The sequence below is a fragment of the Camelus bactrianus genome, chromosome 5 (assembly GCF_048773025.1).
Source record: "Camelus bactrianus isolate YW-2024 breed Bactrian camel chromosome 5, ASM4877302v1, whole genome shotgun sequence".
NCBI lineage: Eukaryota > Metazoa > Chordata > Mammalia > Artiodactyla > Camelidae > Camelus > Camelus bactrianus.
In genome coordinates, this window is record NC_133543.1 from 103,347,528 (window position 1) to 103,372,880 (window position 25,353).

A 25,353-nucleotide genomic window follows, 5' to 3' on the forward strand; every position below is an offset into this window, starting at 1 on the left:
CATCACATGTTTTCTTATTCAAATGCTCAAGAGTTTGATCCAGACATATGTCTGTTTTTTCACTGAAAGTTGTGGGAGAACCTTGGTAGTTGGGGGACCTCAGTTCAAACTGATTCCAGTTCTTTCTGGCTTTGTGAGCTCGGGAAGTAAATGGGTCTCTCTGCGCTTTTCAATAAAAGGATCGAGACCAGCCAATTCTTTTTTTTTTCTTCCTAAAAAATTAAAAAAATTATCCCTCCCCTGCCCTTTCCCTATTAGTAACCATAGTTTATTTCTTATATCTATTTTTGGTTTGTAAATAAGATTTGTATCTTTTTTTAGATTCCACATGTAAGTGAAAAATATGGCATCTGTCTTTCTCTGACTTACTTCACTTAGTATGATAATCTCCAGGTCCATCCATGTTGCTGCAGATGGCATGATTTCATTCTTTTTCATGGCTGAGTAGTATTCCATTGCATATACATACACCACAGATTCTTCATCTAGTCCTCTGTTGATGGACATTAGGCTGCTTCCGTGTCTGGGCTGTTGTAAACAGTGCCTCTCTGAACACTGGGCTGCAGATGTCTTTTTGAATTAGAGTTTTCTCCAGATACATGCCCAGGAGTGGGACTGCTGGATCATAGGGTAAATCTATTTTTAGTTTTTTAATGCATCTCCACACTGTCCTCTGTACTTAGACCAGCCTGTTCTTAGCATCACGATGCTGAGCAGCAACTTGGGGGAGGGACGGCATGAGGGGGCACTGGGCAGCAGGCCCACCACGGCCTCTAATGCTCTTGTATTTCCAGGGACCCAGTGTTTCTATCTACACGTGTCATATGAAAAACCCTGACTCCCACAAAAGAAAGAAAGCAGGCAGTCACAATTGACTCCTCATCCCGTTCTCCTCGGCTCTCGAACTCTCTCACCTGCTCTTCAAAGCAGGCTTTGATGAGAACATTTTTTTGAACATCTTTATTTGCCCCAAATGGAAAGAATGGTCTCATTAGACCAGAGCTGAGATTTCACTTCAGGTTCCGGGTAAACTAGCTCCTGGGTACCAAACCCATTAGACACACACATAGTCACTGACAGCAAGTCTGTCACCTAATTCCACGGAAGCTCTTCCATCCCCTAGTGCAGAGTTAAAGTTAAAGCAAAGAATGCACACTGGGCATCATTTCGGGTCAAGGGCAGCTGAGTGAGCACCTGTGGAAGGCGAGCGGGTGGCGCACGTGGTCGGGGGCGTGCAGCACACGTGGTTTGTGTGTCAGGGACCCCCGTAGGGAGCATACACCTTGTTTCAGAGACGACACTTCCTCACATTCAATCAATAGTCATCTTAATCATAACAGTAGCTAGCTCTTGCTGGACACTTACTGTGTTCTCGTTTCCGTCCCAGACCCACGCGATGCCTGGCACCCAGGGTTCAATCAACAAATGTGAATTCCTGTTCCACCAGACTTTGCTCGTGGGCGGCGTCCCTGGAAGGGGCCCGTCCCAACCTCACCAGTGACTGAAAAGACCTCACATATCACTGGACCCTGGGAGCAGCTCTGACACTGGGCCTGGGGCTGACGTGGGGCTCGTCTCAGACAAGCTCTGGCACTGGGGACGTTTCAGCTCTGCAGAGTGACGATGCCCTAAGGCCGGTCCAGCCAGCCTCCGCACCTGCCTCCGCAGCTTAAGGAGGGCTGGTGCGTGCCGGGAGGGGACATGGTGCTGCGTGGTGACAAGCAAACACAGGTCACGGCGCACTGAGCTTCCTAAAGGACCACGCAGCTCGAAAATCACCTCCAGCAGCCACCAAAACACATCAGACTTTGGCAAAACCTGTCCCTCTGGAAGCAAGACCCCAAGTGAGACCGGGCTCATGCCCGTGGGCCTTGATCACTATTCTAAGTGAGCTGTCAGCTCCTCCTGACGTTGGCAGGGTCTGTTCCATCACAGTCCTCAGTTGTACACAGCAGACAGCAGCTCTGAAGGTCAGAGCTAGAGCAACACAAAGTGATTTTTTAAATTAACAATAAACCAGTTAGGTTTCTCTGTGGCAAGAAATGTCACAGCTCCCTTCGCCCCAGGTCCTACAATGTCCTTGTAACTATTCCCCAAACTACTTCTCTAATGTGCCTGGAGGTTGCGTATTTCGGAGCTGGCTCTGGGCCAGTATGTCAGCAGCGCTGGAAGGACGTGGGTAGGGTTTCTCTGTGCCCCTCGTGTGCAGCAGGACCACTGCTGATGTAAACCCAGGCATCACGGACGAGCCCAGCTGGATCTTTTTGGAGGAGATTTTGATACTGAAAGCATAGGTATTGACCTTAATGAAATTTCACTCCATCCATCACAACCATGGTCATGTTTGATCAGAGGCCTCATGTGGGGGCCTGGCTAGGGGGATTCTTAAAAGGAAAATTAAGCAAATACAACAATTAAGCAAATCCAATTGCCTGGTGGGACAGGGGCTCCACAGGCCAGACTCAGCCAGAAAAGCAATTGCATTGATGGGGCTGCGAACACCAAGCCACTCAGCCCCAGCGACCTGGACGCACCCTTGGTGGTTAATCCAGGAGGGAGTCAATTAGCTTCCCATGGCTGCTGTAGCAAATTACCACAAGCCTACAGGCTCCAGACAGCACAAACTTATTACTTTACATTTCTAGAGGTACGGAATCTGAAATGGGTCTCATGTGGCTAACATCAAGGTGCCAGCAGGGTGGTGGTCCTTCCGGAGGCTCCAGGGGAGAATGCCTTTCCTTGTCTTTCCCAGCTCCGCCTGCATTCCTTGGCTCACAGCCACGTCGCATCATCCAACCTCTGCTTTCATTATCCCACTTCCATCTCTGACTCAGACCATCCTGCCTCCCTCTTATAAGGAGCCCTGTGATTACACTGGACCCACCCAAAGAATCCAGGATAGTTTCCCCATCACAAGACCCTTAACTGAGTCACATCTGTAGAGTCCCTTCTGCCGTGCGAGGTAACATGTTCACAGTTTTGGGGTTAGGGGTTGGACACGTTAGGGCCATTATGGTGCTTCCGCAGGAACAATGCTCTAAGTCAGAGGATGGAGTTGCCCCTTCCAGGAGGGGAACTGTGGGAGGTGAAGTTCTGTATTAGCCCAGGGCCCACCTGGGATCACGTGTGGAGAGGAACACAAGCCTGGAAACCTCAAGGCAATACATGTGAGACTAAAGACCAGAACACTCTCTAACACCTACATTAGGCTTCACTCCTTTTCTTCGTCATCACACCAGCTTGTTGGACTGTATATCACTGTCATCCCAATTTGCAGAAAAATAAATTGAGGCTGCAAAAGGTTGAGTTACTTGCCCAAGATCACAACTCTGTTTACATTTGTGGTAAGTAGTGGAGTCTGAATACAAATTGAGGCGTGAATGCTCATTTTCCTCTTTTATCATGAGTTTAAATATTTCAGAATCATGAAAGCAGAAATCCTAGATAATGCAATAAGACAAGAAAAGGAAATAAAAGATATATAGTACGAAAGGGAAGAAAGAAATCTGTGTTTGCAAATGACATGAATGGAACTAAGAAGCGATTGTAACAAGGTTGCAGCATACAAGAATAGTTTGTAGAAGTGAATTACCTTCCTATATACCACCACTGAGCAGGTGGAATTTGAAACTGAAAGCACAATGCCATTTACATGAGCACCCCCAAAAGATGAAATACTTGGGTATAAACCTAACAAAATATGTATAAGGTCTACAAGAAGAAAACTTTGATGACAGAAATCAAGGAAGAACTAAATAAATAGATATTTCACGTTCATAGACAGGTAGGCTCAACACTGTGATGATGTCAGTTCTTCCCAAATTGATCTATAGATTCAAATGATCCTAGGAAAATCTCCGCAAGTTATTTGGTAGATATTGACAACTGACTTTATTTTATTTTATTTATTTTTTTTGATAACTGATTTTAAAGTTTATATGCAGAAGCCAAAGACCCAGAACCGCCAGCACAAAACTGAGGAAGGATAAAGTTGGAGAACTGACAGAACTCAATTGCAAGATCTGCTATAAGGCTACAGTCATCAAGACGGCGGCGAAAGAATAAACAAATAGATCAATGGAGGAGCACAGAGAGCGAAGAGAGGCCCCTGTAAGTGCAGTCAGCTGATCTTTGATAAAAAGGTAAAGACAACATGATGGAGCAAAGATAATCCTTCCAACGAATGCTGCTGAGACAACTGGACATTCACATGCAAAAACTGGGTCTAGGCACAGACCTCGTACCCGTCACAAAAATTAACTCAAAGTGGATCATAGACCTAAATGTACGATGTAGCACCTCAAAACTCCTAGGAGATAAAACAGGAGAAAACCCAGACGACCGTGGGCACGGCGACGACTTCTAAGGCACAGCACCAAAAACACCGTCCATGAGAACCGGCACGCTGGGCCGATGTCATTACGAAGGAGACTTCTGCGCTGAGAAAGGCAACGTGGACAGAATGAGAAGACGAAGCACAGCCTGGGAGAAAGTATTTGCAAAATAAACCTCTGGTAAAGAACCGTTATCCAAAATCCGCGAAGAGCTCTTAAAATGCAGCACAAAGAACACAGCCAACCAGACTTTCAAAAGGGCCAAGGTCTTAACAGGCCCTCAGTAAAGAAGATGCGCTGATGACAAGCAGGTAGAGATGCTCCTCCTCACAGCTCATCAGGAAAACGCACATCAAAGCCACCAGACCCCACCACACCCCTGTCAGGACGGCCGAAGCCTGGAGCCCTGGCAGCGCCAGATGCTGCTGAGGACGTGGAGCAGCAGGAGCCCTCGACCCCTGCTGGTGGGCGTGCAGAATGCTACCGCCACTTTTGAAGTTTCTTACAAAACTAAGCATGCCCTTACCATAGGAGCCAGCAAATGTGCCCCTTAGTGTTCACTCAGGGGAGCTGAAAACTCATTTCCACACAAAAACCTGCACACAGGTGCTTATAGCAACTTTATTCGTAATTGCCAACATGTCCCTGAGTAGGTGAATGGATAAATAAACTGTGGTCCATCCAAACGATGAAATACCATTCAGTGCTAAAAAGAAATGAGCTTTCGAGCAGTGAAATGATGTGGAGCAAACTTAAATGTGGGTCGCTAAATAGAAGAAGCCAATCTGAGAAGACCACATACTGCATGATTTCAACCATATGTCACTCTGGAAAAAGCAAAACTGCGGAGACAGTGAAAGTACAAGCGGTGGCCAGGGCTGTGGGGGAGGGGCGAATGAGAGCGCACAGAGGATCTTTGGTGCCGCGAAGATACCCTGAACGGCACTCTGATGATGGACACACATCATTGTACATTTGTCCAAACCCACAGAACGCCCAACGCCAGAAGTGAACCTTGTGTACACTACGGACTTCGGGTGATGACGATGTGACAGTGTAGGCTGGTCATCTGCAACATGCGCACCACCTGGCGGGGGTGCTGGTGGTGGGGGAGGCTGTGCCCGTGTGGGGCAGGAGGTGTATGGAAACTCTCTTCCTCTCAGTTTTGCTGTGAATCTAAAGCTTCTCTGAAAAAATAAAGCTAAAAAACAAAAAAAAAAAAAAAAAAAAAAAGAATTGTGACAGCGCCCTTTCCATGGAAAGGAGGCGTTTTCCATGATTGCTTTCCAACGGAAAGTCCTTACTGGAAGGAGCCATCGGGTTAAGGCCCTCAGATGCTGGAGCGAAGCGCTTTGCCTGGGATGCAAAGATCCTCAGCCCGTGATTCACGACACCAACGACTTCCTGCTGATTCCTCTAAGTTTAAATCAATCTGACAATGCACATTCCTTGTTTCATGTGTTCTTCAGATCCAGTCGCTTCCAGGACCACGCTTCATGACGTAAGCCACAGACAATGCGAGTCTGTAAAGTGTGACTAACGAGCCATGTGTCAGTGAGACGATCAAAGGTTGTGTGTGTGTGCGTTCTGACTTGGCGGGGTGTCCTTCCAGAAGGGCAGGGCTCCGGGGCCCCCTCCCTCCGGGGAAGAGGCGGGGGGACACCACTCCACCGCACAGAAGGAAAGCGGTCAAAGGAAAATTTTCATCGTATGAAATGCTTTTATGATCCAAGAAGATAAGGAATGTCGGAGCGAAGAGAAGAAAGAAGCTAAAGGGCAGGTCCCGTGACCGGCGCCGGGCCGCTCGCTCCCCACCTGCAGACGAGTGAGGACGCCCTGTGGCCCTGGGTCTGCGCAGAGCCCCAGCTCAGAGCCACCCTCCGCCTCTGCGTCCTCAGCCCTCAACAGAAATGGATTTCCGGACAAGTCCACAAACGTGCGGGCCAGCTGTCACGCTCAGGGCAGGCTCTCCGTGGACGAGCTCTTCCTCTTGGGGCTCTGGTTTCACGGTGGCAGTGCTGAGCCAGCCCCCGCCCAGGTCCAGGGCGAGAAGCCCCCGAGTCAACACCAAGGAAGGTGCCCCGAGACTCACTGGACCAGGAGAGATCCTTCCCAAGGCTACTTCCAAGAGCAGAATCATGGCCCAGGAGGGTGAGGGCCAGGGCTGGGCAGTCCTCGCTCCGGGCGGGGATGGGGGAGCCCGGGAGCAGCTCGGGGGGCGCGACGCACGGTGCACCAAGGCTCCTCAGCTGCGCTGGGCCGTCTGGGCCCGAGGAGCAGGGGGCCCGCTTAATTTACTGTCCCAAGAGGGTGAGCGGGAGCCCTCCCACAGCCGCGGCAGGACGTGGGGTGCACGCCGCTGTGCAGTGCTGCCCCCCTTAGAGCTGTGGGGGGAAGGGAGGGGCAGGGACACCCCTGGGGCCTCTCTGCACGTGCCGGCCTCACCCGCCGCACAGGCGGAGACGACTCTGTCCGCGGGGTCCTGGACGGGGCGGGTGGTGCGTGACTGGGACGCCCTGTATGATGTTTGATTTTACACGGGAGAGACTTGTCACCGGGAAACTCCAGGAGTCCTCCCTTTGAGACTTCACAAATGCATCCCCCTTGGGCTTGGAAGACCACCCAAATTATTCTGACAAAGAGACTCATTAGATGCAAGCTGGATAGAAGCTCTGGTCACGAGGAGTGACCGGAAGGACAAGCGAGACGTTCTGCTGACCACAAGCAGCTGTGGGCCACGGGGCCAGCACGCTGCACATCTTTACATGCCTGCAGTGTGGCCAGCGGGGGGACGGTGGCGACACGACACGCCGGGCAAGGCTCTGAGGGGAGTTGCGCTTCTCCTCAGGCAGCGGACGTCGCTCGCGCTCTGTCCGCGAGAAGGAGCCCGATGATCTACAAGCCCAGAGTTCCCCTTTAGTCCCAAGAGAATGGGGTCACCAGGCGACAGGGAAGCGAAACCCCACGTGTGGCGAGCCCCCGTGCGGGGGACCGGTGGGCGACGTCATGTTTGGTGGGCCGTAAGAGGCGGTTACCATACAAGCAGGAAGGGAAGAAACAGCTGAACGTTAATGATTTCTCAAAAGCCGCACACGATGTCCTGGGTTGAACGGTGGCCCAAGAGCTATGTCCATGTCCCAGTCCTGAGAACCTGTCGCCTTCCCTGGAAAAGGGCTTTTTGCAGATGTAATTAAGTTAAGGATCTTGAGATGGAACCATCCCCGATCATTCAAGTGAGTCTTAAATCCAACGACGAGTTTCCTTATAAGAGACACACAGAGCAGACAGACACAAGGCCAGGTGATGTGAAGGCCGACGGGGAGACTGGAGCGAGGCAGCCCCACGCCAAGGGTGCTGGCAGTTGCTGAAGCCAGAAGAGGCAGAGAAACAGGATCCCCCCGGGGCCCCACCAAGGAGGACTCCTGCCTTCCGGGACTGCGAGAGAACACGTTGCTGTTGTTTTACCGAGTCTGCGGTAATTTGTGCCGGCAGCTCTAGTAGATGAGTGCAATGGGCTGATGTGACAGCTGCAAATCCGTGGTAATTCCGGACACAGGGGAGCCCACACTCACCCCCCGCCTCCTCCTGTGGGCCTCTACCGAGTGCCTTCAGGAAAGATGGGGGGCGGGGGAGGTGGCGCACGGGCACGAAGCCCTGCCTTCACCCACCCTCCTCTACTGTGGCGCAAGAGCCTGCTCTGGGGACAGCCAGCCCTCGGGGCCCAGGACAAGGTGCTCTGTGTCTGCGGAGAGGACGGAGCAAGTGTCCTCCTTGAAGGCGGGGCTGGACCCGGCTCGAGCAGGGTGCTGGGTCTCAAGCAGAAGTCCGCTTCTTCCTGCTAGAAGAGGGCCAGGAAGCTCTCTCCCCCCCAAGAGCCTCCCACACACCAGCAAAGCCGGAGCTGGCCGTCGCCAGGGAAAGGCAGGACGGCTGAGAAAGCCCCGCTCTGAGACCTGGATGCGTCCTTCAGACTGAGGCTGGAGAAGAGAGTGGAGACATTTCTCTGGACCCTACTGCCAGGGTGTGCGATCCAGACCACCCCGGGGAGAGGGTCAGGAACGGGGAGGGAGCTCCGCCTTAGACTCAGGGTCAGAGGCCTGGGCCGCGGGGGTGGGGGTGGGGGTGGGGGGCCGGCTGTCAGTACCTAGTCCCAGGCGGCTCAGGGCGGAGACTGCGCTCCAGGCCGACAGGGCGGGTCGGTTGGTGTGTGGGCCCAGGACTGGCCGGGCGGGCGGGGTGGCAGAGGGATGTCCTCAGGCAAGCTGGTTTGCCCTCTCCGGGATCTGGCTGCCTCTGGGAGGGGCGGTCCCTGTCTGGGTTCGCAAGGCCCTAAGATGTCAAAGCGCCACAAAGTACAGAAAACAGAAAGCGTGAGTAACTCACCTCTCCCTCCTGACCCCTGGCGACCGCTGATCCGCTCTCCGTCTCTGTGGATCTGCTTATTCTGGATATTCCACGTGCGTGGAACCAAACAACACATGACTTTTCTCCTGGCTTCTTTCATTTTGCGTAACGTTGTTAAGCTCCATCCAGTCGTAGTAGAATATAATCAGCATATCATTCTTTTCTAAAAAAAATCCACTTTTACACAATTTTGGAAGATGACTCTTCATTTACAGTTATTACAAAATATTGGCCACAGCCCCTGTGTTGGGCAGCACATCCCTGAGCCTGTCTTACCCCAGTGGCTGTGCCTCCTGTTCCCCGGCCCAGACGCCCCCGCCCTCCCCTGGCACCACTGGTCTGTTCTCTGTAACTGTGAGTTTGCTTCTTTTTTGTTATATTCACTAGTTTGTTGTATTATTTAGATTCCACATACAAGAGATGTCATACAAGTACTTCATTCTTTTAAGTCTGATTAATATTCCACGTGTGGCTACACCATATTTTGTTTATCCATCATCCATCGATGGACATTTGTGTTGCTCCATAGTTCGGTCACTGTGAGCAATGCTGTCATGGACATTTGTGCACAAGTGTTGTTTGAACACCTGTTTTCAGCTCTTCGGGGTGTACGCACCCAAGGGTGGAGCTGCTGTCACGTGACCAGACTACATTTAACTCCTGAGGAGCTGCCGAGCTGTTGTTCAGGGCAGCTGGGCCATCGTCCCTTCCGGTTTCTCCAGGTCCTTGCCAACACGTGTTGTTTTCTGTTTTTGTTTGTTTTGTTTTGCTTTCTACATAGCCATCGGCAGCTGAACTTACACGTTGTTGGTGTGAATGCAAAATGGTCCAGCCATTTTGGAAACCCGTTTAGCAGTTTCTTCTTAAGTAAAGCCCAAGCTTGCACACGACTCAGTAACGCCCATCCCACTCCTCGGTGCTGAGCCGAGAGGGAGGAAAATGTGCGAACAGTGACTTGACTGCAGTTACACTGATACTCAGCCAAACCTGGAAACAACGCCAGCTCCTCAGCTGGCGGATGGATAAACGAATTGTCGTGTCCCCTTACAACGGAGCACCCAGCCGTAAAAGGGAACAAACTACAGATGCACACGCCGACGGTGGACGGATCTAAAAAGCCTTATTCTAAGTGTAAAAAGTCAGACACAAAGGGCTCTATCCTGTACAGCTTCGTTTTTATGGCTTTCTGGGAAAAGCGAAACAAGAACATAAATTAGAGCCGTGGGTGCTAGGGGCTGGGTAGGGGGAGGTGACGGGCTGCCAAGGGCACAAGGAACTTTCTGGAGAGATGGAAATGTTTTGATTGAGGAGGTGGTTCCACACTTGTCAAAAGGCACCACAGTTTAAACTTACAATGTATTGTAGGTGTATTACACCTTCAAATAAGGAGAGCGGGCCCACTCCCCACTGCACGCTTGGAGAGAGCCCCTTTCCGGCCCTAGTGCACGGACCAAGCTTGCTTGCGGGCTGGGGAGCTCGGTGCCTCAACACTCACAACGAGGGGGTCAGAGGAAGGCGCGGTGGGGAGGGAGCCAGGCTCCAGCTGCCCCCGCGGCCGGCACTGGTGGACTGCTTTTCTGTTTCTTGGGTTTTTTCACTCCTATTATCCGTCCTTCAGCCTCCTCTTCCTCGAGGTGACCATTTTCCTCTAATTGGAGCATAGAGAATGCACCCAGTTGTTGGAGGTCCCCACCATTTGCACTGTTATTGATCAGATACCAAAATGGCACTTGTGGGATTTAAAAAGCACCATTTATATTCCAGGTTTTTATGCAAATACTCTAAAAATGGAAAATGAGTGTAAACACTTTCTTCCTTTCAAACTGCAAACTTCTGGACAGAAAAAATATCAGTGACTGTGATCCAAGCTGTTCCGTCACGAGCTCGCTGGCCACGGATTTCAGGGCGGATCCTGGGCCTGGGAGTCACCCCCGACCAACAGCCCTAACGAGGTAGCACACAGTACACAGAGAGCATTCCCCAGTGGCCCGGGGACGTGAAGGGGACATGCCTGTCCTCTGATGCTAGCGTTCAGCAACTCTTCCTTGGGGGGAGAAGTCTCAGTCAAAAAAACAAAGTAAAGCTGATTTCCCTTCATATTCAGAGTTCAGACAGCATCCCCTCGGAGCTGGGCGTGAGGGTCTTTCTGAAGAGGCGGAAGGAAAAGTCAGCTGGGCCAGAGGAGGGAAGGCAGACTTAGAGGAGAGGCTGGCGCGGGTAGGCCTCACACCCCGTCGGGGACCCGGCGCCCGCCCCGTCACCATCATCCAGGAAGAGCGGAGACCGGGAGGCCTCTCACCCATCCTTCCTGGTCGGGGACAAAGAAATAAAATGGAGGAAAACGGAGTCAAGTTAAATAACTAAAAACCTTTTAAAAAATGCGTAGCCTGGAGAAGTTCCATGTCACCCCTTAACCCTACGTAAACACACACACACACATTTTCTTCTTTAAACAGGGACACCCAATCCCTGTCTCCCCTGGGCACTCGGGAGAGCGCTGCAGCCCACCGCCCGCTGCTCTGCTGACCTCTGTAAAAGAGACGCTCGCCACACACCCCAAGTGTTTCCCCAGAAGGCCTCTTTGATGAGTTTTTATATTTAAGATATAATCAGAGTTGTAACACACACGTTTAATTCCAAATTCATTCTTTAACACCTTTTAGGTCAAATCTGTATGTTTATTTAGATAAGTGTTGAGGACTTTTTAAGTCAATTTTTCAACGAATGCATTTCAAGTTTTCAGAAGAACATTTTAAAGCATGTATACAGCTTTTAATTTAAGATCTGCTAAAGCTCAAAAGTGTCGTGCAGAAGAGAGACCATAATTTCTAATTATAAAGCACTGGGGACGATAAATTCACATGACCTTTTCAGGGAAGTTTACAACCGGGCCACAACGGGGCAGGGACTTTATGAGGGGTCAGGGCATGCGTGGTCACCAAGGCTCCCCGCACATTACTTAGGCAGCCTACAGAGAGTCGCAGTCCGCACGCCCTGGCACCACCCCCGCTGCCCGCCTTTCTAAGACGCTGCGGTGCATCCAAGTGTGATGTGAAGCTTCAGTCCCCAAGCCTGGATTTCAGTTTCTGAAAACAGAACCCAGACATCCTCATGTTAAAGGAACCTTAGGGTTCTTTCACCCCAGCCCATTATATCACAGAGGGGAACCCGAGTTCTGCTGAGAGGGAGGGACTAGCCCTAAGGGCACGCCTCGTCAGTGACAGAACACAGAATCCTGACTCCTTCTCATCCTGTTCAGCTCGGCTGCATAGGCTGGAGGTGGATGTGGCTGGGTGTTTCCCTTTTTACTTATGAGATAAAGCAGCATTTAAACTGCATGTCTTCCTGTTCCCAAGTTGTATATCTAAAATGGTGAAACATAACTTATACAGCAAGACGGGAAATGGGTAAACGCAGCCTCCCTAGTTAACGCCAAGCCTAGCTCGAGGGGCTGCACAGTCATCCCAAGGGAAGTCAAATCCCGTGCCTCCTCCCCCTTAACTCCCTCTTCATCCACCACCATCGCCAAGTGCCTTGCCCTCCCTCAGTCCCCTGGTCCCCTAGTTCCCTGGTTCCTTGGTTCCCTGGTTCCCTGTTTCCTTGGTTCCCTGTTTCCTTGGTTCCTTGGTTCTCTGGTTCCCCGTTTCCTTGGTTCCCTGGTTCCCTATTTCCTTGGTTCCCTGGTTCCCTGTTTCCTTGGTTCTCTGGTTCCCTGTTTCCTTGGTTCCCTGTTTCCTTGGTTCCCTGGTTCCCTGGTTCCTTGGTTCCCTGGTTCCCTGTTTCCTTGGTTCCCTGGTTCCCTATTTCCTTGGTTCCTTGGTTCCCTGTTTCCTTGGTTCCCTGGTTCCCTGGTTCCTTGGTTCCCTGGTTCCCTGTTTCCTTGGTTCCCTGGTTCCCTGTTTCCTTGGTTCCCTGGTTCCCTGTTTCCTTGGTTCCCTGGTTCCCTGTTTCCTTGGTTCCCTGGTTCCCTGTTTCCTTGGTTCCCTGGTTCCCCGTTTCCTTGGTTCTCTGGTTCCCCGTTTCCTTGGTTCCCTGGTTCCCTATTTCCTTGGTTCCCTGGTTCCCTGTTTCCTTGGTTCTCTGGTTCCCTGTTTCCTTGGCTCCCTGGTTCCCTGTTTCCTTGGTTCCCTGGTTCCCTGTTTCCTTGGTTCCCTGTTTCCTTGGTTCTCTGGTTCCTTGGCTCCCTGGTTCCCTGTTTCCTTGGCTCCCTGGTTCCCTGTTTCCTTGGCTCCCTGGTTCCCTGTTTCCTTGGTTCCCTGGTTCCTTGGTTCCCTGTTTCCTTGGTTCCCTGTTTCCTTGGTTCCCTGGTTCCCTGTTTCCTTGGTTCCCTGGTTCTCTGTTTCCTTGGTTCTCTGGTTCCCTGGTTTCTTGTTTCCTTGGTTCTCTGGTTCCCTGTTTCCTTGGTTCTCTGGTTCCTTGGTTCTCTGGTTCCCTGTTTCCTTGGTTCCCTGGTTCCCTGTTTCCTTGGTTCCCTGGTTCCCTGTTTCCTTGGTTCCCTGGTTCCCTGTTTCCTTGGTTCCCTGGTTCCCTATTTCCTTGGTTCCTTGGTTCCCTGTTTCCTTGGTTCCCTGGTTCCCTGGTCCATTGGTTCCTTGGTTCATTGGTTCCTTCTTAGTTCCTTTGTTCCATGGTTTCTACGTCAGCTGGTTAGGCTTTTGCAAAGCTTCCTAGTTGGCGGTCACCTTCCAACTTCTCTCAAAATAAAAGTCAGTCATCACATCTTTCCTTAGAACTCTGCTGTGGTTCCCATTGCCTTCAGAAGGAAATCCAAATTTGGCAGCAGGTCCGATGAGACTCTTAAGACTGTGGCCCCAAGCCTCCTCCCTGGTACCACTGATACAGCAGTGCACGCACCTTGTTCATGTGCCTGGCGTGTCTTCCGGTGGGAACCCCCCACTCTCAGGGCCATCAGCCCCCCAGTCCCATGGTGGAAGTCCAGCCAATCAGGGTCCTGTGCTCAACTCCTCTGCTGGAGCAAGAGGAGAAGATTGTTTAATTAGTGTTGCCATCCCAGGAGAATATGACCCTGGAGTGTCATGCCTGCCGTCCCCAGGCACAGAAGAGAGAGCCCCGTGCACACACAGAGGGAAGCAGAGCTGAAGGCTGGAGAGGGAGAACAGAGATACAAGTATCATCACTGAAACTCCTGGATCCAGCTAAGCCTGAAGCCAACTGGAGTCTGAGCTTCCAAGTTGTGAGCCAACAAATTTCTTTTCTGTTAAGCAGGTACAGGCTGCATCTGTATCGCCTGCAACCAAGAGAGTGCTGGCCCCTGAGCCCCTGATCTCCCAGCCACAGGGACCCACCCATGGTGGGGACACCAATGCCTCTCACCCTGTGAGTCTCAGCATGCTGTCATCTCTCTGGTAGCCTCGCTCACCCTTTGCTGATGTCTTTCCCAGCACTCCGGACCTGCGGGCCCCTCCCTCCTCAGTGCCCCCCAGCCTGGGTTCATGACCCTAGGATACCCCTCGAGGGGCTGATGGCGAAGGGCCTGTTCCAGGGCTCCTGCCCCACTGCTCAGCGTGGTGTTAAGCCCACAGTCAGTGATAGTTAATAGGCCCTGGGCTAACCCTCCGTCTTCCATTCATCTCTCCCCGCAGCGCACAGCGAGGCGAGCGCTTCTGTTAGTGCGACCACCAGCCCTGCGCTCTCTCCCCTCGTCAGGGGCGCCAGGATCTGCTGGGCTCCACGTGAAAGCACGAAGTTTGAAGAGTGGGGGCTGGGGGTCGGGGGAGGAGGGGGCAGAGGATGTAAGTGACAGGTTTTAAGAATAAAAACAGCCAAGACGGGAGAACTTACAGGAACAATTTGAAAGGGGGTGTGAGGAGAGAAAACAAGCCTTCCTGATTCACGAATGAAAGTGAGGCTAAATTAAATCGAGCGCCTCCTAGAACAGCACTGGACGGCGGCTTTTCCCAGTCCACCGTGGTTAGAAAGCTCCTGTGTGGTGACACGTTTCCAGCAGGACCACGAGTCACTGAACACTTCCTTTCTTTCTGGCGTAGTAAGATGCACTGGGTTCATCTTATACAAGTTTTGCCACAGACCTTAAGCCAGCCATTTCTCCAAGGAGAGACCACAAGCTGGACCCCGGCGGGGCTCACTGCCGCTGGGTCACAGTGTTTCTGCGTCTTTTCAGTGGCCCAGACTCAGGTGAGACCTTGTTTAAGAGCAAACACATCATGAGCTCATAGTGACGTTTACAACATGCTTAGAATGACTTGGTCTCGCCTAACTTCTTTCATTTTCAATTTGTATCTCTTTTCTTTTCGGCTGAAAATCTTGATTTCCAAAGAGGTAGACATAATAACTTATTTGCTTTAGCTCACGGTTTCAGAATGACAACAGCAATATTCCTAGAAATACAAATACCAAAACCAGCGCAAGCCTTTGTGCAGCTCCCTCTCGCCTCGCCAGTCTGTCCCTCCAGGGCTGGATGGAGTCAAACCACAGTGCTTAATGCGCTCTTAAACTATCTGTCTGCATGGTTAAGCCACCAAGATGACACAAAATTAGGTACATTTGTCTGATTTTGCTTTTGACTTTTTAGAGATTCCTATTTTTTCTCATTTGGGTTTAAATTTTAAGTAACTATGTAAAACATTTATATGATTTCAAAGTCAAATCTGCCAAACAAGGTTTACGCAGAGGAGCCTGGCTTCTGTCTCAGACCCCACACCCTGCTTTGTCTCTCTCATTCTTTTTAAGCCAGTGTTGGTCTTTCTAGTGTTGTTTGTATGTATGTATGTATGTATGTATGTATGTATGTATTTATATTTTTAAAAAACGTTTGTTGGTTTTTTGGGGGGGGTAGATAATTCAGTTTATTTGTTTACTTATTGGTGATGAGGTTTTTCCTTCTTTCTTTTACTGGAGGCACTGGGGATGGAACCCAGGGCTGCGTGCATGCTAAGCACGCGCTCTACCACTGATCTATATTCTCTCCCTCTAGTCTTATTTTAACTTGAAATCTGGTATACACTCCATGTGAAAAACATCACACTATGAGATTGTTGCAAGAACAACTTTGACTCTAAAGGCACTTAGCAATGTGTAGCCAAGGCCCATGGCACTCCCACATTACAAGTGATTCTGTGTCGCAGGGAGGGTGCAGCTCAGTGGTAGAGCACGTGCTTAGCATGCACGCAGCCCTGGGTTCCATCCCAGTAACTTTATTAAAAAAAGAAAGAAAGAAAAAAAGCTAACCAGGTGGATGTAACTGAAATGAAAAAACCACACCAAAGACAAGAACAACAACAAAAACAAGTGAGTGTGAGTGAGGTCAAGAGAGAAGCGCATGGCCTGAAGGGTGGACCAGGAGCAGGACCCGTCCAGCTCGGCTGAGCACCCTCCTCAGAGTGCCCGGAGTGCCGGCGTCCCGGGTCCCTGTTATGGAGGGTAGGACCCACGCCGGCGGGCTTACTCAGGAACAACTTATTAGAGGGTGTGACAGAATTGCAGTGGAGCTGACAGACTCTAGGCAGAGCTGTGGGGACTGCCTTGCAAACTGTGCAGCAGAAACGGAGTCAATGCCTCACTGCCCCAGGGGAACAGCGACTCCAGAACCAGCCTGGAATCAAAGCGGCCCTGCTTCCCGCATGGCTGCCACTCCCAGGCCACACCACTCCAGCTGCGTTCCACTCCAGGAAACGGGGGCTCACCCCCACCTCCAGATGTCCAGCACCCAGACGCCACACGGCCAGGAGCACTGGCCATCTCCACCACTGGGCTGAGCAAGGGTGGGGCAGGGCCGTGGCCCTCTTCCTCTCCCACATCCCACAAGAGTGCATCTTGCAGACAGGGCTGCCAAAGTCTGAAAAAGGTCATTTTTGGTTTTTCATCCCCTGCAACTCAGGAAAGAAGAGTAGAAGAAGGAATGGGAGGGAGAGTGGGCACCTGTTCATCATCCCACCACGTACACTGGAGGAACAGCGACGTCGGCATTGTGGTGGCAACATTAGAGACCAAGGGTATAGATGCTATAATGAGGGCTTGTCATATGCCCTCCCGAGCAATTTTTCAAGGGGAAATTTTTCAAAGGGATTTTCCTAAAGTAGAATCTTACCTGTATGTGCCATGTCCCTTGGACATCAGGCATCGGCCCTTTGTAAGCCCAACCCTGCCTACTGCTGTGACTTAGGCAGTTGACTGGCTCTCAGATCCGCCTGCCAGAACCTGTACTCCTGCCCCGGCAGCAGGAGAGACAGAGCCAGGTGGAGCAGGCTGCAGGGCAGGCCCTTCTCTTTAAACACTCTGGGGCTCAGGGGTGGGACGTCTCTGGGCTCTTTAAGCCAGGCGGGAAACCGGGTCTGGGCCCTCGGTTTCTCCAAGACCAGAGACAGAGAGCTGGTAAAGAGCCTCCAGTCGCTGCTGTTCTGCTCCAAGAGGAGCAGACGTTGAAATGCTAGCCCCAGAAGGCGCAGGCCCGTGGGTGCGGGAAGCCTCGGGGAGGCTGCGTCCCCGCCAGGACAGGGCGCTCCCCGGGCTCCTCTCACTCCCTCTGTTTTGTTCCTTAAGTTTTATTTTTAAAGAGATACGGAAAGCTCTTCTGCTGTGCTGGATTATCCGAGGGCCGTTCCGGAGCGGGAGAAGGGGCGGTCAGGCGGGGCAGGCTGGGCGCGGCGACTCCCAGGACCCCGCCGCTTTCGGATTGTGCAGCCCGCGGGCCGGGAAGGAACTGCGAACAGCACTGTTTCGTGGCTGCATTTGGGTGAGGGCCTCTCCCCCAGCTCTGTCTTCGCTCGCCTCGCCGACTGCGGCGGGAGAAACGTCCCCGGAGCGGCCGGGCCCACTCACGCTGCCCGCCCTCGGGTGTCCCGACGCGGTGGTCGCAGCCCGGCCGGCCCCAGGAGCGGCTGCGGCCGAGCTCCCCGGCCCCGAGTTCAACGGCAGTAAAAGGGCCCCGCCCGCCCTCCGTCCCGCGGCCTGCCTGACAGCCCGCTAGGCCCGGGCCTAATTGAGCGCAGGTCACCTGGGAATAGGTTCAAAGGCATCCAGGCCGTAAACCACCTCCAGGCCCCGAGCCAGAGCGGCCTGGCGAACAAAGAGCCCCCGAACCACTTCAAACGCGCCCGCGCTCGGCGTCCAGATGGCGCGAGGCCGGCGTCCCCCGGCGTCGCCCGCCGAGGCCCGGCCCCGCGCCTGCCTTCCCGGGGCTGCCTGCGGGCGCCCAGCGCAGGGGAGGCCGAGCGGCTCCCCAGACCGCCCTCTGTCCACGGCCGATTCGAGAAGCAAAGGGGGAGCGCCGAGACTGGGCCCCGGCACCGCGGCCTAGCGGACGCCCCCGCCCCCCTCCCGCACCCCTGGCCGGGCGGTGCAGGTGGGTGCGGCGGGCACCAGGCGCTCCCGCGGATACTCGCTGTGGCGCTGCGGTTTTAAAGCGCTTAGAAGGCCTGTATGCAAAGGGCTTCAGGGCGGGGGCTCCCCAGCAAGTTGGGGGTGAGGAGCTCCCCGATAAAACGGCTGGACAGAGCGGGCCGCCTCTCCATGGATCCCTGCGGCCCGTGCGGGAGAAGCGGCGTCTCCAAGAGCATCCGAGTGTCCGCACGCCCGCGGTCTGGACGCCGGGACTAATGCCCGCGCACGTCCCCCACCTCTGGCTGAACTTGGCGGGCCACGGTGCGGACTCGCTGTGCGCTCGGGAGCAGGCCAGGCGCACTCGGGCCCAGGTGGCCCCGGGGCTCCCCGTCGCGTCCTCACCTCCTGGGAGCGCATCTAGGGTAAGACTCGCCTCCCGTGCCCCTCGCACCGCGGGAGAGACCCCACAGCCCAGCGGGGCCCGAGTTCCAGTTACGGAGCAGACAAAGCCAGGTCGGCTGAGCGCAGGGCGCGGGCGGCCGGAGAGCGGTCAGAGCCCATGGTTGGGGCGCGGGCGGCGCGCGAGGGCCCGGCCTCCCGGGTGCCCGCCGGGGCCGGGGCTGAAGGGGGAGGCAAAACTGAAAGTGCCGCGCCGGGGGGCGGGGGCGGCCGGCGAAGGCCCCAGAACTTGTCCTGCCCCCGGTCGCGGTGGCCAATCAGAGCGCCGCCCTCGCTCCTGACAACTATTTAGCAACCCAGCCCGGCTAGAGTTTCCAAAAAAGTTAGAATAACTTCCTCTCCCGGAGACCTCGGTTTTGCACAAGCCGGCCTTGAAATCAGAGCCTTTCGAGCAACTCGGAGAGCGTGTGCTCGGCAACCGCGGGCTTGGCCGGCGGCGCGCGCTCGGCGCCCGGCGCCCCCAGCCCCACGCGCGCCGGCCAGGCGCCATGGAGGAGGGCTCCAGCTCTCCCGTGTCCCCCGTGGACAGCCTGGGCACCAGCGAGGAGGAGCTCGAGCGGCAGCCCAAGCGCTTCGGCCGGAAGCGGCGCTACAGCAAGAAGTCGAGCGAAGATGGCAGCCCGACCCCGGGCAAGCGCGGCAAGAAGGGCAGCCCGAGCGCGCAGTCCTTCGAGGAGCTGCAGAGCCAGCGCATCCTGGCCAACGTGCGCGAGCGCCAGCGCACCCAGTCGCTCAACGAGGCCTTCGCCGCGCTGCGCAAGATCATCCCCACGCTGCCCTCAGACAAGCTCAGCAAGATCCAGACGCTCAAGCTGGCGGCCAGGTACATAGACTTCCTCTACCAGGTCCTGCAGAGCGACGAGATGGACAATAAGATGACCAGCTGCAGCTACGTGGCCCACGAGCGCCTCAGCTACGCCTTCTCCGTGTGGCGCATGGAGGGCGCGTGGTCCATGTCCGCCTCCCACTAGCGCCGCGCCACCCACGTCCGGACCGGCGCGCCAGGGTAGGTGCTGCGCGCGCGACGGGCGCCCTCCGCTGCGGGGGGCGGGCGGCCCGGCCCGCGCATCCCTCCTGGTGGGCGCCCGCGGGCCGCGGCTGCGAGGATGGGGCGCGCTTTTCCTCCCGGCAAAAGATTCGGGTCTATTTGGGGAGTTCCCAGGTCCCAGGGGCACCCCTGTGGTGTTTTGCAAGCTCCCATGTAGGGTGTCCGTCGGCAACGGGCAGACTGGTGACAGCCGCGTTTTCCATCCTTGGTGCTCTGTGTAGGGAGATTTGTAGGTAACTGTCAGGGGAGTGGGCATCAGAACTGCCTGGAGCGGCCAGGGGCAGAGATCTGGGTACCTGCTGCCCTTTGCGTCCCTCCGAGGGGAGGCCGCCCGGGAAGTTGCCCTAGCCAGTCCGTGCCGGGCTGTGGCTTCGCCCTCTTCCCGGGGAGCGGCGGAGCGCGTTCGTCGTGCGGACACCCAGTTCTGTTTGGCTGCTCGTGCAGGGCATCCCGGCCTGCGCCTCGGGGACCTGGCCGTCGGCTCCGTGGCTGGCCGGGTGGGCGCAGAGGTGCAGATCGGCGGCGCCTAGGTTTGCCTGGGGAAGGCAGGAGAACACTGCCCTGCGCTGGTGGCTGGCTGGCTACGGGGCCAGGGCAGCCCGAGAGCCGGGGATCCGGGGCGCCAGGCCGAGGCTGAGGCGCGGAGAGCGGAGCTCCGAGGCCGGAGGCACACACCACGGCTGGGAACCCCGGCTGTCCGCAGGCAGGTGGAGCGGATCTTGGAGCTGGGAGCCTCTGGCCCCAGCCTTGAACCTCCAGAGTCTAGGAGGGGTCTCTGCCCGCTCCCCGACCCGGTGTCCCGCCGGCTGGAAAGCGAGAGGGGTCCAGGCTGGGAAACAGGTTTGCGGGGAAAGGGAGGAGGTGCGGCGGGGCCCTGCGCGGGAGAAGGCACAGGGGTACGGCTGCTGAGAGCACCGGAGGTTCTGGGTTCCTTCAGTAGAGCGCGCGGGCGTCCTGCACCGGCCCCCTTTCATCAGACGCCTTGAAGTCCCGTAGACAATCCTTTAACTGCAGAGGTGCCGTCTTGTCTTTTCCAGAAGGCCCTGTGAGCATTCTCTCTTCATCTCCCTGAAAATGGCTCTCACGGACAATGAGATGAAGGGTGCAAGATTTTGGGGGTGGGGGAGAGGGCCAGGTTAAAAATCGTTTCTACTTAGTATGTTTTAGTTTCTTGCTCATCTTGCAGTGTTTTTGTAAGTCTCTACTTCACACAGAAGGAATTTAGATTAACCCAGAGCAGGCAGCCACCTACTCTCTATTTCTTTTTTATGTGTCCTCTAGTATCTGCAAGTGTTTTTGCTGTGGCTACGAAAGACTGATCTAGCACAGGTGGATTTTATTTTATTTTTTAAGTTTTTAATTTCTAAATAAAAAATTCTTTTGGTGAAATAGTTCCTTAAGAATACACATTTTATAGGTTTTCAAAAAAGAATTTTTAGCAGGGAATAACTTATGGGAATCTTCTACTATCTCTGTCAAAAGCAGATGGAAAGTGTCTCAATCACATATTTCCCTAGGAAAGAAAGTTTGGATTGGCTGAGTACTAAAATGCTACAGTGGAATGATACATTAATTCTGGTTTTTGCTGCCTAAATTATGAGCATCCATTAGTTAATTCCATTTACCCTTTATACTATCCATAGTTTACAGCACATCTGAAATACGAACAAACAGATGAGGAATGTCATCTTTTTAAAATGTACACATATAGCTTTGTTTAAGGAAAATGTCAACAGAATTATCATTAAGACTTCCCTCGAGAAAATTATGGAAAACAAAAGCAAGAGGTATTATTTTAATGCAAGAATTTAGTAGGAGCATTTAAAATTCATTTAAAAATAATTACCTTCCTAAAACTTAGAGAATCAGATACAGACCACAATGAAAGATTATATAAAAAATAAAAGGCATTACTTGTAATAAAGAAATGAAAAGTGGTAACAGTTTGCTTGGGGGGAAAATCCTTAAAATGTAAGAGATAAACACATTCAGCTAAAGAGCGAACGATCTCTGTGGGGCCCATTTGTTTTTATTTTTATCTACTTGAATGTAACTGACTAGTTCCGATAAACCAGGTTCTTGAGGTAGGTGGACATCCACGCTGCACAGGAAGAGAAGGGACCGCGCTAGCACACTGATACACTGACACCTTGTTTTTATGTATCAGGCACGTTAGACAAACTTTGTATTCTTTTTGTTTTTTAACCCATTAGCCTTTGGAGGTATAAATATAGTCATTGGGTTGATTTCCCAAAAATGTTGGTCCATGGCATTTGATATTTATTTGTAACATTTTTAGGAGGTGCTAGTTATATATATTAGTGAAGAGTTTCTCAACTTTTCCATAAATCGTAAGGGATTTTGATGTCTGTTTGGAGATAGAAGAGCTGCCTCTAGATGAAAAGCAACGACATTCAACACCAAAATCATCCTTTGATATAAAGAGAAGCCCAGGAGGTGCCGGAGCGCCGCCGGTGCTGTGTTTATCCTGACTTTCTTTGGCCTGCTATTTAAAAACAGAAATAGACAATAAATCAGGTGTCTTTGGACGGTCAGCTGGGTTCGTCTGATCGGGAAATCTCCAAAGGGGTTTTCAGTATTCGCATTAAACGCCCGAGCCCGGGAGCAGAGCAGAGGCACCTGGCTAGGATGGTGTAGGAAACGTACTTATCGGATATTTCCCCTCTTCTCTGCTTTGTGGTTAAAAAGAAAAAAATCTTCTCTAACTTCTGTAATAGGCATAAATTTTCAATAGGTTCCGGTACTCAAGAAAGTAATTTTTTTTCCCTGAGAACTTTTAGTTACTTTGGAGAGCAGAATGTGCCCCTCTCACCACCCAACATATGTAAGCCTTTTCTTCCCTCCTGAACATTTACTTCTCGAAGGTGTTTGTTAACTGCTATATTTGGAATGCTAGCTGGTCTCAAAAGAAAATTAATTCCCTCTGGAGAATGGACGTGCAGAATCCTAGGAGACCTTTTGGTTGGTCACGGGAGGAAGTAGAATGAATGCCCAGCTACCTGAAATAGACTGTTTTGTCATAAAGCACCCATTGAAAAGATCCGATGTGAGAGCTGAACTCCGTCATGTGGCGATCGTTCCCTTAACTATCTGTCGTCCTTCCTTCAACCTTGCAGGAAGCAGGTCCCGCTACCCATCTGGCCAGAGTGGGGGCTGGAGTCTCGGGACTTTGAGCACGGCTGTTTGAGGCCGTTTGAAATATAGTACTTTTCGGAGGTTTTCTGAAAGCTGTACTATTTTCAGACAAGTCTTGAGCCTGAAAGAACTGTGTTTTCATCATCCTTGCCTCACTGTGTTCTGGATAGACGGCACAGATGCCAGAATCCATTCGCCTGGCAAAAAGATCATAAAGTAAACTCTTTTTGAGCAGTGCACTGTAACTCATAACTTTAGTTTAAATCTGGGCTTTGAAAAAAAACAAATATTTTAATAAGGCAATTTTAAAGGCTGAACTTTTATGACAGTTTTTAAGCTTAGTATTTATATTAATCTGTTCTCACTGGTGTCTTTAAAAACCCTGTGAATGTATGCTGGAATGTCTGTTTATGTTTGTGTCTTATCCTGGGAAAGGATAAGTGTGCTGCAGAAAGCAAACCAAATACAAAGCTCTCTGCTAGCGAAGAGTTCACAGATGAGGCAGTAAAATTCAAAGAAGAGATGAAGAAGTTAGTGTAGCCAAGAAACAGAACGCTGTACAGAAGACATGGAATCTAAGAGACACGGACATGGGTGTGTTCGAACGTAAAGCCAAGATGAAACACTCAAAACAGAAACTACTTAAGAAAATATTTCACATGGTCACCTGAGCCTGCACATGTGATAAAGCTGTTTGGAATGAAGCACGCTCGCACACACGCCCGGGTGCATGTGAAGCTGGCGACATCTGAGCGAGGCCTGGAGATTGTATCAATGTCAGCTTCCTGGTTGCGATGCTGTATTACAGTTTTGCAAGATGTTACCGTTGGGGGAAACCCGAGTGAAGAACACAAGGGGATCTCTTCGTATTATTTCTTACCACGTCATGTGAATCTCCAAGCATCTCAAGATAAAAAGTTTGGAAGAAAAGATATTCCACAGGCATTAAAAAAAAATCCTGTATTCAAATGAGCAAATTATATAAGGGATTATTATGCCTGTGTCAGAGTAATAAACTAAAAAGTTGCTTTGAGCAAAAATCCACTTTTTTCTGCTGTCTTTGCATTATTGCATTTTTTCAGAATATTAGGAATTTCTCATATTTCCAACATATAATTAACTAGAGGTGGTTCCTTATAATTGTAAAACTGAGAGCAGAATCCCAGAAATCTGAGAGAAGTATCAGTCAATACATTCATGCCTATTCTAATAGAGAAGACATTTTTCAAAGGAATTTTAGGAAATATTTATCTAAAACCAATACATCATTTGCTTTTAAGATACTAACTCTATATTGATTTACATCACACCCACACCCACACACACACCCACACACACACACACACACACACTGTTCTAAGGCCAATGATTTTTCAAAATTACTCATTCAAGTGTAGAGATTGAAGTTTTAGTATTTAGGGTCATGCACAGTTGGAGGGTGGGGAGACAGAGAGACACAGAGAGAGACAGAGAGACAGAGATATCAAATCTAAACTCGGTCGTGGTTATTTTAAATTCATATCTGTTTGTTTTTAATAGGAAGGTATTTTGTGTTTTGGTTCAGTAGTGAGTCTTTGAATGCAATTTAATTATATTAAATATGCCTTAATTTAATGTTTGTTTTGGAATGAGGCAGTGACATTAACGCTGTGGTTTCCATGCCGATGTCAACCAAGGCTCTTCAGTGATTACTAGCAGTTGTCACGCTAAAAGGAGACAGATCAGAAGGAGCCAGCACGTAACTTGACTCTGACATAAAGAGAAATTTTTTGTGGCTATTTGGAAATAGAGTCATTTTGATTCAAAACAGTGTTTTACGTGCTTCAAATATCTCTATTATTTAATGTAAACTCTGTTGTTCAGAATGATGTGACCCTGTGATTACGGGCGAGAAGGACCGTGGCGCAGCCGCGAGGCGTGGCGCCTGCGGAGGCTGATGGCTTTCTCCCCGTCGTGACGGTTTCCGCTGACATTCGACCAGGGAGAGCGCTGGATGACCAGCTTTTTGTGTCATCTCCTGCAGAGCTGAGTGATCTTGCGTCTCACATCCTGGGAGCGATGCCCCTGTGGCTGCATGCTTCCCTCCTTTCTTCAGACCAGAACTTCCCCATCAATTGAATGAAGGTCAGGGTTGGGCCCAAAGAGCGTTAAGTTTTCAAAGTCAGTTATTCTGGAAAATATGTCTTTCTTTTTTAGCTCATATTCGACCTTGCAAGTAGTCACTTGCATCTTTGTGGGGAGAAAATGGTAAATTGGGTCGTGCTGCCTGCCGTTAGGTTCGTTTTCCCTGCTGTTGCACTCGATGGAGAGCTCGCGTTTGTTTTTCTGGATGTACAGATGTGGTGTGGGATGGACAGGAAAGATCTGGGCTGAAACTACTTTTTGTTAACCCTTTGATGGTGACAAAATGCCCAACCCCAACCCCATGGCTGAGGTCTGAGGTGGGGTCACAGCCAGAGCCTCTCCATGGCATCGGGCAGAGCAACTCAGAGAGAAGCCGAGGGCAGCTGTTTAGCCTCGTGTTTGGGGTGGGGAGGCGGGGGGACCCTTTCTGCAACTCCCCCTGGGGAACAAATGCCCCAACTTTTGTTGTTTATGCTGTTTTTCTGTTGCTACACAAATAAAATGCCACAGTGGCCCTTCCGTTAAATT

The 25,353-nt window shown here is 51.8% G+C and overlaps 1 protein-coding gene and 1 pseudogene across 1 annotated transcript in view; one reads left to right on the forward strand and one right to left on the reverse strand.

Moving 5' to 3' along the window:
- Positions 1-8,573: 8,573 nt before the first annotated feature.
- Positions 8,574-18,987, reverse strand: LOC123614888 (uncharacterized; annotated as a pseudogene).
- LOC123614872 (twist-related protein 2) overlaps positions 18,790-25,353 on the forward strand; it is a 48,587-nt gene continuing 42,023 nt past the window's right edge. Inside the window, exon 1 of the mRNA XM_074364628.1 lies at positions 18,790-19,503. Within this exon, the coding sequence (XP_074220729.1) occupies positions 18,986-19,468 (483 nt within the window). The 5' untranslated portion in view covers positions 18,790-18,985 and the 3' untranslated portion in view covers positions 19,469-19,503. The remainder of the gene's footprint in view (positions 19,504-25,353) is intronic.